General features: G+C 43.5%; 1 protein-coding gene across 1 annotated transcript; it reads right to left on the bottom strand.

Moving 5' to 3' along the window:
* Positions 1–956: 956 nt before the first annotated feature.
* Positions 957–10,388, bottom strand: LOC118086124 (arylacetamide deacetylase-like 4). The gene is made up of 4 exons (XM_088671717.1): positions 10,128–10,388; positions 6,803–7,019; positions 3,761–3,824; positions 957–1,955 (listed from the first exon to the last, which is right to left on the bottom strand). Exons 1-4 carry the CDS (start codon positions 10,302–10,304, stop codon positions 1,181–1,183), a joined length of 1,233 nt encoding a protein of 410 aa, XP_088527843.1. The 5' UTR covers positions 10,305–10,388; the 3' UTR covers positions 957–1,180.
* Positions 10,389–13,079: the final 2,691 nt, after the last annotated feature.

Below are 13,079 nucleotides of genomic sequence, written 5' to 3'. Positions count from 1 at the left end.
TGGCCAGCATGACTAAGCCGCTTCTGGCAAACCAGAGCAGTACACGGAAACGCCGTTTACCTTCCCGCTGTAGCGGTACCTATTTATCTATTTGCACTTTGACGTGCTTTCGAACTGCTAGGTTGGCAGGAGCTGGAACCGAGCAACGGGAGCTCACTCCATCGCAGGGATTCGAACTGCCGACCTTCTGATCAGCAAGCCCTAGGCTCTGTGGTTTAACCCACAGCGCCACCTGCATCCCTTTGGGGCGTATATTCCTACTAAAATTATTTTTTTCTCCCTGTACATTAATTTGTACTACATTAATTTCTCCCTTTATCATTTTTTTGAATCAGTTTTGGTTCAAGTGCAGGTTTGATATAAGATACCACACCTCATTTTTTTGTATTATCTGCCAAAATGAAATCCATCCCTAATTTTTTATTTATCAACTTTTTTCAGGTTCTTGCTGTTCATTTGAATCCGTTGGTTCGAGTCCTACCCTCTGAAATAGCAGAAAACAAGCTTGCTCCATCTCCCATGTGACAGCCCTTTATATATTTGAAGATGGCTACTATATGACCTCTCTGTCCTCTTCTCCAAGCTAAACATATCCAACTGCATCAATTATTCCTTACAAGGCTTGGTTTCCAGACCCTTGATCAGCTTGTCCTACTTCCTCTGCACAGATTCCAGCTTATCAATGTCCTACTTAATTTGTGGCACCCAGAAATGGACACAGCCCTACTGGTCAGGTCTGGTTGAGGTAAAATGGAGTGAAACGGTTACTTCTCTTTATCTGGACACTATACTTCTGTTGATTCAGCCTAGAATAGCATTAGCAGTGCAGAATTCCAGACAACCAACGTGTACTAAAATGAAAATGGAAGGGGAAATGTCCAAAAATAAATAAATCATATATTAGTGAAAACCATATAGAAATGTGTTATATTAGAGCAAATTGGTTCTAAGCATGTGTATATTAGTCAAACTTCCATTCCAAAGTGTTTATTGGGAAAATTTCACACAGAAGTGCTGGTGAATTTTCATGAACAATTCCCCACTGCCCCCAAGAACCACATATTTCTACAGAATTGTGGAGAACTGAATAGAAGATTGGAATAATGGGAAACTATCTGAGGGTGAAGTTGGCAGATCCTCCCCTCTTCATGAGTGACTCAAAAATTCAAGAGATTCCCTCTCATAGGTTTTTGACAAAGTCTACAATCCTGTCCATTAATTCAACTGCAGCGGGTAATCTGAACAGGCCTGCGTCAAAGAGGTTTAGCACCCCATGAAACCCGTTCTCAACATGGAACCAGCTGACTTTCACCCCATGGTCCTCCATACGTTTCTTGTACAGCAGTGCATCGTCTCGTAATACATCATGCTCACAACTCACAATTAGGGTTTCAGGAAGCTTCTCAATGACAGAGTCCTCAGCAAAAAGACAAGAAATATCAGGTTCCAATATCTCTGGCAGTTGCCTATAGACTTCAGGTTCATAAGGAGCAAGTGGGACTTGCTTGTACCCTCTCCCCTTAAATCTCTCTGGAAGGTTGTCTGGACTCACCCACTTCCCATATTTCAGTCTCATTGAATCTGGCACATGAGAGCCCTTCAGGAGCTGGCCTGCCAAAGAAGGGTCCTTTCCAATATACTTCAGGCCAATGTAAGCAGTGCTTTCCCGGAACAAGGGGGGCATATAGCCATTCTGCTGATAGGAAGGCAGGTTGAGGTCCATAGCCTGGCTAGTCTGGTAGATCAGCACTTGAGCCCGTAGCTTTGGAAGGTCTGATCTCTCCACCAGTTTCTGGGCAACAACAGCAGCATAAAAGCCCCCAGCACTGTCCCCACCAACGATGATCTTGGAAGGATCCACCCCATGGGAAGCTGCATTTTGAATTAAGTGTATGGTAGCAGCAAGGCAGTCCTTGTATTGAGTGGGATGAAGATGCTCAGGAGACAGGCGGTAGCTGATGAATAAAACAGAAGCAAAGAGGTAAGCTTCCAGAATATTTTCCAAATACATTCATGCACATAAGAGCACCATAAGGGCCTGCTAGATCAGACTCATGGCCATCTAGTACAGCATCCTGTTCTCACCAGGTCCAAGCAGCTTCCTAAGAGGCAGTTTCAAGCAGGGCCCAAGCACAAGGACATTCTTCAGCAGCATTCCTGCGAGTATCCATGAATAGCCCTCTAAATTCTTCCTGTATATGTTTATATGTGGGATGTGCAACCCAGTGCTATTTTTCTAGGAAAAAAAGTCCAGAAATATGGTCCAGAAATCTCCAGGAACACCTCCCTCATTCTCTTAGAATGGCAATGGTGCTCACCTGAGAGGTGCCAGAACCTACCTGAGTGGTGCTGGAACAGAGTTCCTGTGAGTTCCCCCTGAAAAAGTCCTGTGTACACCCCACCTGCAGATGGTTAACCTTTGAACTCATGCAGAATCCTCTTCAAGAGGCATTACCTCAGGAGGAAAAACCGGTCAGCTGCAAAAAATGGACTAACGTCTAGCGAAGGATTACAACTGAACATTAAACAAGAGAAGGTGCAGCTATAGGGAGGAATGATTGACACATGTTTGCAACAGCAGTGGGAAACCTGATTTTTAAAATTAAATTTAAGGAATTTGGTCTGATTTGTAATAATTTGAAAAATTAATTTTAAAATAATTTTTAAAAATAGAGAAGCTGTCCTGGTTTCTGATTTGATTTCATAATGTGCTGCTTTCCCTTAGGACGTTCCCACGTTCACTGGATAAATGTTGGAGGGTATGGAGATACCCAACCCCTGAGCCTTCTGAGGGCAATCCTGTATAGGAAAGGTTTTTTTTTAAAAAAAAAAGTTTAATATTTTATTATATTTTGTATATGTTGGAAGCTGCCCAGAGTGGCTCGGGCAACCGAGTAAGATGTGTGTGGGATATAAATAATAAAAGCATAATTATGGAATGGGATGTCTCTATTTTCATCAGAGACATGTTGGAGGGTATGTACTTAGTGCATTTGCAGTTGCAGATTAAATATACAATGCAGGTGAATGTTTCTTTAATTGCTAATTCATCTTTGAGCTACTCCCAGAGCTGGAATGGGGTTAGTTTAACCTCTGGTTAACTGAATTATTGTGTGCATGTCTAAAAAGTGTGTCACTCACAGGAAAAGCTTGGAAAGCTCTGTTTTACAAAGATTAAAAACTGTTACAGAATAACTAACCCTGAGGCAGACAGCAAAGCAACAGTTCAGCTGCTCTCACACCAAAGACCATTAATAGCTGCCACTGCCTTACCAACTGCCACAGGGTGTATGACGTTAGAGAATTATACAACTCTCGCAATTAATCCTTTACATATATATGAACTTGGGGTGCTAACATCCCAGAAAAGAAGGGTGTGGCCTGGGTAGGGGAGGAAGAGTGGCATTCTTGAGTCCTGAGGGCAAGAGCCACAGCTGGCTGTGTGCGCATTCTGGGGGTGTGATGTGCCGTCTGTTGGGGCGTGGTGCCCGGTGCACAGGGGGGGTACGTGGCACGTGTCCGGTGGTGCGCTGCGATGGCACCCTACCAGAATAATGGTGCCGGGGGCGGACCGCTAACCACACATTCCCGTTCCTCCGCCAGTGCATAGAACAAAATGTTGACAGCTTCCGCAGGGAGCCTCTTTCTCCTGCAAGGAATATGGCAAGGGATGCCACCAACAAATACAACAACAGGCTGGGTGCAAAGCACACACAAACACATTTTCCCTATGAAAATACAGGTGGTTGCATTTACTTACCCGACAGACACAAGCACTGAATCAGTCTCCTTGGCGATTTTGCAGCAGACATCTTGGTAAGACGCTAGAAAGGGAAGGGAAATTCTAAATATGGAGGCACTTATCTCAAAGACAGCCCTAACAAACTGAAGCTCTTTCACAAACCTGGGTTGTTTGTATCTAACTCTTCAAAGCAGAACCACTGACATGCATAGACATAAATCACAGCACAACCTGAACCATGTCATCCCAAGTACTACATTGTAAGAATCAGTCTCCTTGGCGATTTTGCAGCAGACATCTTGGTAGGACGCTTGAAAGTTGGAAGGGAAATTCTAAATATGGAGATCTTTCGCAAACCTGGGCTGTTTGTATCTACCTCTTCAGAGCAGACCCACCAACATGCATGGACATAAATCACAGCACAACCTGACCCATGTCATCCCAGAAGACCTCCTAAATTGTAGTTGGGAGGGTGACATCTTGGCTACTGATGTTCTACATGTCCAGAGACTACAACTCCCATCAGTCGCAGATAGGGATGGGTGAATCTGTCAATCTCAGTGTCTCTCGAGTTTCTCATTTCTCTAGTCTATATATATAAAAATGTAAAAATCGTGAAAATCCAGGTTCCACTTTTCTCCGTAACCCCTTGACCAATCGTCCTGAAATTTTGACACAACGATCCAGGCCATTCCCCGCGCGTTGTTGGGGACAAAAATCCCTCAAATAGCACAGCTGCGAAGGTGCAGACCTGGTTTTCCACCAACTCAAACAGCGCCCTCTAGTGGAATTCCTCCCATAGTACACCCCCTCCCTTCCTGTGAAATCTAAGCCACACCCACAAACCAAATGATATCATCATCCACCAAGCAACTGAAACCACACAAGCGGCTATTATCAGACAGACTAGGCCGCTTTCCAGACTGGGCCAAGTGGACGTGGGGGGGGGGCAATAGAGGGCAGGGATACGTAATGGGTCAGAACAGGGGGGGGGGCACAGGGATGAAACCTGCCCTCTCCACAATATCTCACCTCGGCTTTCCAGACTAGGCCGCTTTCCAGACTAGGCCAAGTGGAGGTAGGGGGGGGGGCGAATAGAGGGCAGGGATAAGTAATGGGTTAGAACAGGGTGGGGGGAGACACAGGGATGAAACCTGCCCTCTCGACAATATCTCCCCTCGGCTTTGCAGACTAGGCCGCTTTCCAGACTAGGCCAAGTGGAGGGGGGGGCAATAGAGGGCAGGGATACCGAATGGGTCAGAACGGGGGGGGGGGGAGAGACACAGGGATGAAACCTGCCCTCTCCACAGTGTCTCGCCTCGACTCAGGGGGACTCTGAGGCTCAGGGGGATCTGAAGGGGGGCTATTACCCTCCATTTCACAGACTAACGCACAGCAACATGTGCAGGGCCAGCTAGTATACACATAAGAACCAAATCAGATCCTGCAGGATCAGACCAATGGTCCACCTTGTCCAGCATTCTGTTCTCACAGTGGCTAATCAAATGCTTCTGTAAGCCTGAAAGAAGGAACTGAGCACAAGAGCACTCTGCCTGCCCAAGGTTTCCAGCCACTGCTATACAGAAGCATTGCTACCTCCAGTCTTGCCTTTTAAAGCACATTCTGGAACACCAACCTTCCCTTACCTAATGTTTTTCTACATGCAATTTTTGCTGCCATAAGCCTTTTTGTGCACACATTTTCCTGTACAGTATGTGAATTGTGAACATCACATGGTTAGAGTAGTGCATTGTAAGCATCAGAGACTAGCTTTGGGTTCACAAATAGTTTTGCAAAAGGCAAATTTAGCAGGTTCACCTACAAAAGCAAACTCAATCCAATTACACACAGGTAAATGGTTTGCAAGCTTTCGTTTAGTTAACATGTTATCATTGATATGCATAGATGCAAACTTAGTTATATTTTCCGAAACAGGAAAAAACAAACTTGTTATCAGAACCTCCCAAATGCCCACCTCAAAAAACATCTCTCCAGTCAGCATGGTCAACGGTCAGGGATCGTGGCTTTTGCATTTTAGGAAGCAAGATCTGCGACGGGCACAGTTGTCTCCCACCACCACCACCACCACCACCATATCAATGTATCTAATAATGGCAAGCTCTCCTGAGTCCCCACTTGATTCTAGCCTTCCTTCTTCCTGAAGTTTCTACTTTACTGTATAGGTAAAAATGTAAAGGACCTCTGGACGGTTAAGTCCAGTCAAAGGTGACTATGGGGTTGTGGTGCTCATCTTCCTTCAGGCTAAGAGAGCCGGCGTTTGTCCACAGACAGCTTTCCGCGTCAGTGACCAGCATGACTAAAACCGCTTCTGGTGCAATGGGATTAATAGGTTGCTACTTTACAAACTGTTGCAAAGCAATGTAACTCAGTGCATGATCTGTACCCAAGAGTGTCAGTATTAATTGCTAACTTGTGAAATTGCATTTGGGGTGGGAGGGTGGCTGGGTTGGTAAGCAGAGCAATCAGGAGCAGCAATTATTATATGCTGTATTGACCCGAATATAAGCCACATCTTATTTCCAGATTCCGACTGTGAAAAGTTAGTGTGGCTTAAATTCAGGACCTTACAAAAATCCTTACCCGAGATGTGGGATCTGGGAAGCCATGATAACAAGAGCCCCCATTTATTTGTTTCTTCCTGTTGACCTAAGTCAGCATAGCGGTATATGCGTTTAAATAAACATATATAATCCAAAGCACATGTGTGCCCCTTGTCTCTTCAGGAACTATCAAAAACACTCTTGTAAATCAGTCCTGTAAACCTCTCTTACATTGATATCTTAAGCACATACTCAGGAGATTCCAGCTAAACATTAGGAACACCTTTCTGATGGTAAGAGTTGTTCGACAGGGAACCAACCCCCTTGGAAAGTATCAGGGCTTCATCAGCTGTGATTCCTTCATTGAAGCGTGTTGGTCTACATGACCCCTTGGGATCCCTCCCAACTCTACAATTCCACAATTCTACATGGGCTTTCTTGAGTTCAATGGGGCTTGCCTCTAGATAAGTGTTATAGGCTCACATCCTTAATCTCTTACCAATGCTCCCAAACATCCCAGAACCTCCATGAAGGAACACAAATCCTTTCCTTGGGCCAGCAGATGGTGCTTTGGGCTGATAAACCCTCACAGGCACCCCGTCAAAATGCAGATCTTTGGCAGAGAGGCTGGGAGCCACACTTGGATTCCGGAAACTCACAACAAAGCGGATAAAGGCAACCTGTCTGCAGACACCCAGCAGTTCAAGACACTTCCCCTGTTGGGCAAAGGAAAGGTCTCGTGAAAATAGTGCCCACATTTGCATCCTATTCACCAGGAGTGGTATCTAACTGAATCCTATTTAAAGTAGACCCATAGAAATGAATGAGCCCATGTTAGCCATGTCCATTAATTTCAATTGGTCTGCTTAGAATGGGACTATCATTAGAGGCAGCCCTGGGTCACAATGAGTGATCCAGTGGTTTGGTTTGATGTTGAAACCCAAAAGCTTTCCTAAATCATGGTTTGTTTGGCCACCCCAACCCAAACACCCGCCAAGGTACAGAGGCAAAAGAAGCTCTGAAACAAGCTTTTTGTTGTTGTTTAGTCGTTTAGTCGTGTCCGACTCTTCGTGACCCCATGGACCATAGCACGCCAGGCACTCCTGTCTTGCACTGCCTCCCGCAGTTTGGTCAAACTCATGTTCGTAGCTTCGAGAACACTGTCCAACCATCTCGTCCTCTGTCGTCCCCTTCTCCTAGTGCCCTCCATCTTTCCCAACATCAGGGTCTTTTCCAAGGATTCTTCTCTTCTCATGAGGTGGCCAAAGTATTGGAGCCTCAGCTTCACGATCTGTCCTTCCAGGGAGCACTCAGGGCTGATTTCCTTCAGAATGGATAGGTTTGATCTTCTTGCAGTCCATGGGACTCTCAAGAGTCTCCTCCAGCACCATAATTCAAAAGCATCAATTCTTCGACGATCAGCCTTCTTTATGGTCCAGCTCTCACTTCCATACATCACTACTGGGAAAACCATAGCTTTAACTATACGGACCTTTGTCGGCAAGGTGATGTCTCTGCTTTTTAAGATGCTGTCTAGGTTTGTCATTGCTTTTCTCCCAAGAAGCAGGCGTCTTTTAATTTCGTGACTGCTGTCACCATCTGCAGTGATCAAGGAGCCCAAGAAAGTAAAATCTCTCACTGCCTCCATTTCTTCCCCTTCTATTTGCCAGGAGGTGATGGGACCAGTGGCCATGATCTTGGTTTTTTTGATGTTGAGCTTCAGACCATATTTTGCGCTCTCCTCTTTCACCCTCATTAAAAGGTTCTTTAATTCCTCCTCGCTTTCTGCCATCAAGGTTGTGTCATCTGCATATCTGAGGTTGTTGATATTTCTTCCGGCAATCTTAATTCCGGCTTGGGATTCATCTAGTCCAGCCTTTCGCATGATGAATTCTGCATATAAGTTAAATAAGCAGGGAGACAATATACAACCTTGTCGTACTCCTTTCCCAATTTTGAACCAATCAGTTGTTCCATATCCAGTTCTAACTGTAGCTTCTTGTCCCACATAGAGATTTCTCAGGAGACAGATGAGGTGATCAGGCACTCCCATTTCTTTAAGAACTTGCCATAGTTTGCTGTGGTCGACACAGTCGAAGGCTTTTGCATAGTCAATGAAGCAGAAGTAGACGTTTTTCTGGAACTCTCTAGCTTTCTCCATAATCCAGCGCATGTTTGCTATTTGGTCTCTGGTTCCTCTGCCCTTTCGAAATCCAGCTTGCACTTCTGGGAGTTCTCGGTCCACATACTGCCTAAGCCTGCCTTGTAGAATTTTAAGCATAACCTTGCTAGCGTGTGAAATGAGCGCAATTGTGCGGTAGTTGGAGCATTCTTTGGCACTGCCCTTCTTTGGAATTGGGATGTAGACTGATCTTCTCCAATCCTCTGGCCATTGCTGAGTTTTCCAAACTTGCTGGCATATTGGGTGTAGCACCTTAACAGCATCATCTTTTAAAATTTTAAATAGTTCAGCTGGAATATCATCACTTCCACTGGCCTTGTTATTAGCAGTGCTTTCTAAGGCCCATTTGACTTCACTCTCCAAGATGTCTGGCTCAAGGTCAGCAACCACACTACCTGGGGTGTACGAGACCTCCATATCTTTCTGCTGAAACAAGCTAAGCTCTGGAAAAACCATCCACAATCTGCTTGCTTGTTTATCAGACAATATGTGCTTTCGTGAAGAAACCATGATGTAAACAAACCATATTATTAGTGTGAATAATATATTTGTCCCTATGTGTGTCCCTTTACAGGTTGAAGATAAAGCCCTTCTAAAATATGATAATATCTTCATCCATCATCATCAAGTAAATGTATTGATTTTCCTCATTTCGTGCTCTATTAAGCAGTATATGAATTGCTGAAATATATAAACTATTATTATTAAATAGATAAATTTGTATACCGGCCTTCATACAAAGATCAAAGGGTGGTTCGCAGAATAAAAATACGAGATAAAAACACAAAATACGTAATAAAAAGAAGTGCAAAGCAAACCGATAACACCTTTAAAAGATATAGAAGTGGTATATATAAAAGATATAGAAACCAAAAACATCCCTCCCTCAAACACATTTAAAAGGACTTAGAAATGTTTTTGCCTGACACCAAAAGATGTGTAAAGATTGTTAATAAGAATAAAAATAATTACATTTCTTAATCACCTTTCACATAAGAACCTGTTGAATCACATAATGGCTCATCCAATCCTCAACTTACCACAATGCCAAGTTTTGAGAAGTTAAAATGACAGTAAAACTATTGAAATGTATATAAGGATTAAGGATTAAGGAATGATTTAGTGGCCAAGTACCAAACATACTTGGAATTTTGATTCGACTAAATTGCAATGTAAATGTACCTTATACATACACTGTTCCACTCACAATACAAGAGCACAGCAAAGGAACCCCACCCATACCTGGCTTCCCCTTACGCTACACAACTACAAATTTAACAAATTTGATGGCACAAGGGGGAAAAACTGTTCCTGTGCCTAGCCGTTTTTGTGTAAAGTGTCCTGTAGCGACTTCCAGATGGAAGTAAATCAAACAGATGACTGGGATGCAAAGGATCTGCAACAATTACCTCTGCTCTCTTCCTAGCTCGGATAGCATAAAGTGTCTCTGTTTAAGGCAAACTAACACCAATTAGTCATATATAAAGTCATAAAGGAAAAAAATTAAAGATGCTTCTTCTTGTTGTCATCGTCATCATCATCATCATCATCATCATCATCATCATTTCTTAATCACCTTTCACATAAAAACGTAAGAATAACCTCCTGCATCACATAATGGCTCAACAAGTCCCCAACTTACCACAATGACCACCATAATGACAAAGCAGTGAATGACCCGAAGCTTTAATGGACTGTCAAATCCAGATGGGATTTTACTCCTGGAAAGATCATAATAAATTGCGAAGGAGAGAAGCAACAGGAAAATAATCCCTATAACTCCAATCACCCCAAGCACGAGGCCTAGAAGAAGCTCCATTTCACCATTACAAAGAGAGCGAGGAAAACACTGAGCCTACAATGTCAGTATTTGCTACTGTGTGGCTCCACCAGAAGTATCTAAGCTACTTAATCGTCTGTAGGTTGGTTGATTAAGTAATTCCCAAATAGCACACATAGTCCCATGCAGAAATTTCATCCATTGGAACATCAACAGCAGTTTCATGGGTCTTGGCAGTGGTATAATGTGTTATGTTCTATTCAGGAATGTGAAGACCGGCCACTGATAAATCCAGTTCCATAGTGTCTGCCCCAGAGCTCTTTGGCTTTACATACTCCGGATGTTCGTTGCCTGAAGTTCACAACATCCCCAGCCAGCTTATGCCTATAGTTAGGAATGGTGGGAGGCATTGTCTGAGGTGGAAGAGGACTTGTGTGCCCTGCCTGGCCCAAGATTTCCAAGGCTTCAGACACAAGTCCTATTCCTATCCAGAGATCTCAGGTATGGAACTTAGGCCCTTGCATATTCAAAGCATGGGCTCTTCTTCTGAGGTCCGTGTTGAGTCCGTGTTGAGATGAAGTTTTCATTAACATGTTTTCATTAAAGAGTTTCTTGGGTTACAAAAGTACATATATCACCTCCGTTTTCTGATCATAATGTCCTTTTTACAGATCAGTTATATTCAATGTGAGCTTGAATCTTGTATACAGTATAAGGTTGGGGGAGAAGAGAAGTGTGGGGGTAGAGTGGGGGGAATAGGGCGTTTAGACCAATGGGTAGAGTTTGTTTCATAGCCTATGTCAGTGCTCCCCAACCCTTTTATCGCCGCGGACCAGTCAACGTTTGATAATTTTACTGCAGCCCGCTGAGGGGGGGGGACGTTGATTGTTTTGCGGCCCACTGGGGGGGGGACGTTGATTGTTTATATTTTATTTAGATTGTTTTGATTTAATAATTTTTATTTAATTGTATTTAATGTTCCTTGGGTGGCCCAGTACCAATTGATCCACGGACCGGTACCAGTCCGTGGACTGGGGGTTGAGGACCACTGGCCTATATCATGCTTCCATTGTTTTTTGATTGCATTGAGGGGGTCTGTGGGGGTCTAGAGCAGTATTTTGTATATTGTGGATACCATTCCCTTGCCATGTCCTTCTGCTCTCAGGAGAAGGTTTTTGAAGTTGTTCAAAGGCCTAGTGGTTGTTGTTTTTACTGCTGGGTTATTTAAGAAGGCATGTAGTTAGTAGAGTGTTAGCCAGGATATCTAGGTGTCCTTTAGTTTGACTTGTATCAGTATGGGTTTGGCATTTGTGTAGAAGTCTACTAGGCAATACATATAGGCCTTTGACCTATATACAGTGGAACCTCGGTTTATGAGCACCTCGGTTTACGAATTTTCGGTTTACAAACGCTGTGGACCCATCTGGAACGGATTAATTCACTTTCCATTTTTTCAATGGGAAAGTTCGCTTCAGTTTATGAACGCTTCAGTTTATGAACAGACTTCCGGAACCAATTACACCCATGCTTCGGGTTAAGTACGCTTCAGGTTGAGAACTCCGCGGACCCATCTAGAAAGGATTAATCCACTTTCCATTACTTTCAATGGGAAAGTTCGCTTCAGTTTATGAACGCTTCAGTTTATGAACAGACTTCCGGAACCAATTGTGTTCATAAACCGAGGTACCACTGTATAGGCCAAATGAGTTATATAGGCCTTTGACTTGTGATGTTTTGGGCTATGGTGGAATAGCTCCAGTCATTTGGAAACTAGGAACTTAAATATAAAATAAACACCAAGGAGTACCTTTCAGGCAGTTAACAAGTATATTATGCAAAATTGCAAAGAACACACCTTTTTGCATCTTTTGTTCTTTCTCAAATTCTTCCTTTTCTCCCCAATGCAGTTTTTGTGTGCGCACTCAGTAAGCATACCCAGTTGAGACGCTCCTCTGTCGAACTTAGCCAGGTCTTCACTCGCCACAAGTTATTGAATGACCACTCTAAGGCACTAGTGGTGCATGTCTGAGCAAGAGAGATGAGCAGAGCCTTGTTTGTGGCACAGCATTTCAATTTAAAATATTCTGATCATTTCTAATTTTAGTGAAATGTTTTTACATATCAGCTACCCCCTCCCTGTTTGGTGTCATCTGCAAATCGAATGAGCATCCTCTCAATTCCTTCATCCAAGTCATTCATAATGGCACCAAAAAACAATGAGGCCAAGACAGAACCCTGTGGCACCCCACTTGTCACGTTTTTCCTAGTATGATGAGGAACCATTGGAGAGCACTCTGTGGGTTCTGCCACAGCTACAAATCCACCTAACAGTAACATTGTCTAGCCCACATATTACCACTTTCTCTTCAAGGATGTCAAAAAGTAGCTCAAGAAGCAGTAACTTGTTCCATCTGACCTGAATCTTTCAACATTCCTCTCCATCTCCATTAGATGTTCCCAAAGTTCTAGTATTATGGGAGGAAAACTGTTCCCCATCCATTTTCTCTAAACCACACATCTGTTTATACACATCAGTCATAACCCTTCTATCTCTTTCTCTAAACTAAACCCCCTCAAACTTTGTCAACTTTACTTGTACTGGAGTTCTTCCACCCCCTTTGCTCATTTTGGTTGCCCATTTTTTGATATTTCTCCAACTCCCAAATATCCTTTTCAGGATGAGGCAACCTAGAAATTAACCTATGGTCATTCATGCAAAGCTATCTCTTCTGTCCTCTAATTTATTGTCATCCGGTTGTATGAGATAGCTTGTGAGATAGTCCTCTTATGTTGTTACATTGAGCTGCTCAAGGT

The sequence above is a fragment of the Zootoca vivipara genome, chromosome 6 (assembly GCF_965207765.1).
Source record: "Zootoca vivipara chromosome 6, rZooViv2.hap1.1, whole genome shotgun sequence".
NCBI lineage: Eukaryota > Metazoa > Chordata > Lepidosauria > Squamata > Lacertidae > Zootoca > Zootoca vivipara.
The sequence above is the reverse complement of the archived record's forward strand: the minus strand, read 5'-3'. Positions and strand labels throughout refer to the sequence as shown.

Excerpts from the sequence above, each read along its gene's own strand:
- LOC118086124 (XM_088671717.1), bottom strand. The coding sequence starts at position 10,304 with ATGGAGCTTCTTCTAGGCCTCGTGCTTGGGGTGATTGGAGTTATAGGG. Across the intron at positions 7,020-10,127 it reads TCATTATGGTGGTCATTGTG|GGGAAGTGTCTTGAACTGCT; the intron begins GTAAGTTGGGGA and ends TTTGCCCAACAG. Across the intron at positions 1,956-3,760 it reads TCAGTGCTTGTGTCTGTCGG|CTACCGCCTGTCTCCTGAGC; the intron begins GTAAGTAAATGC and ends TTTATTCATCAG.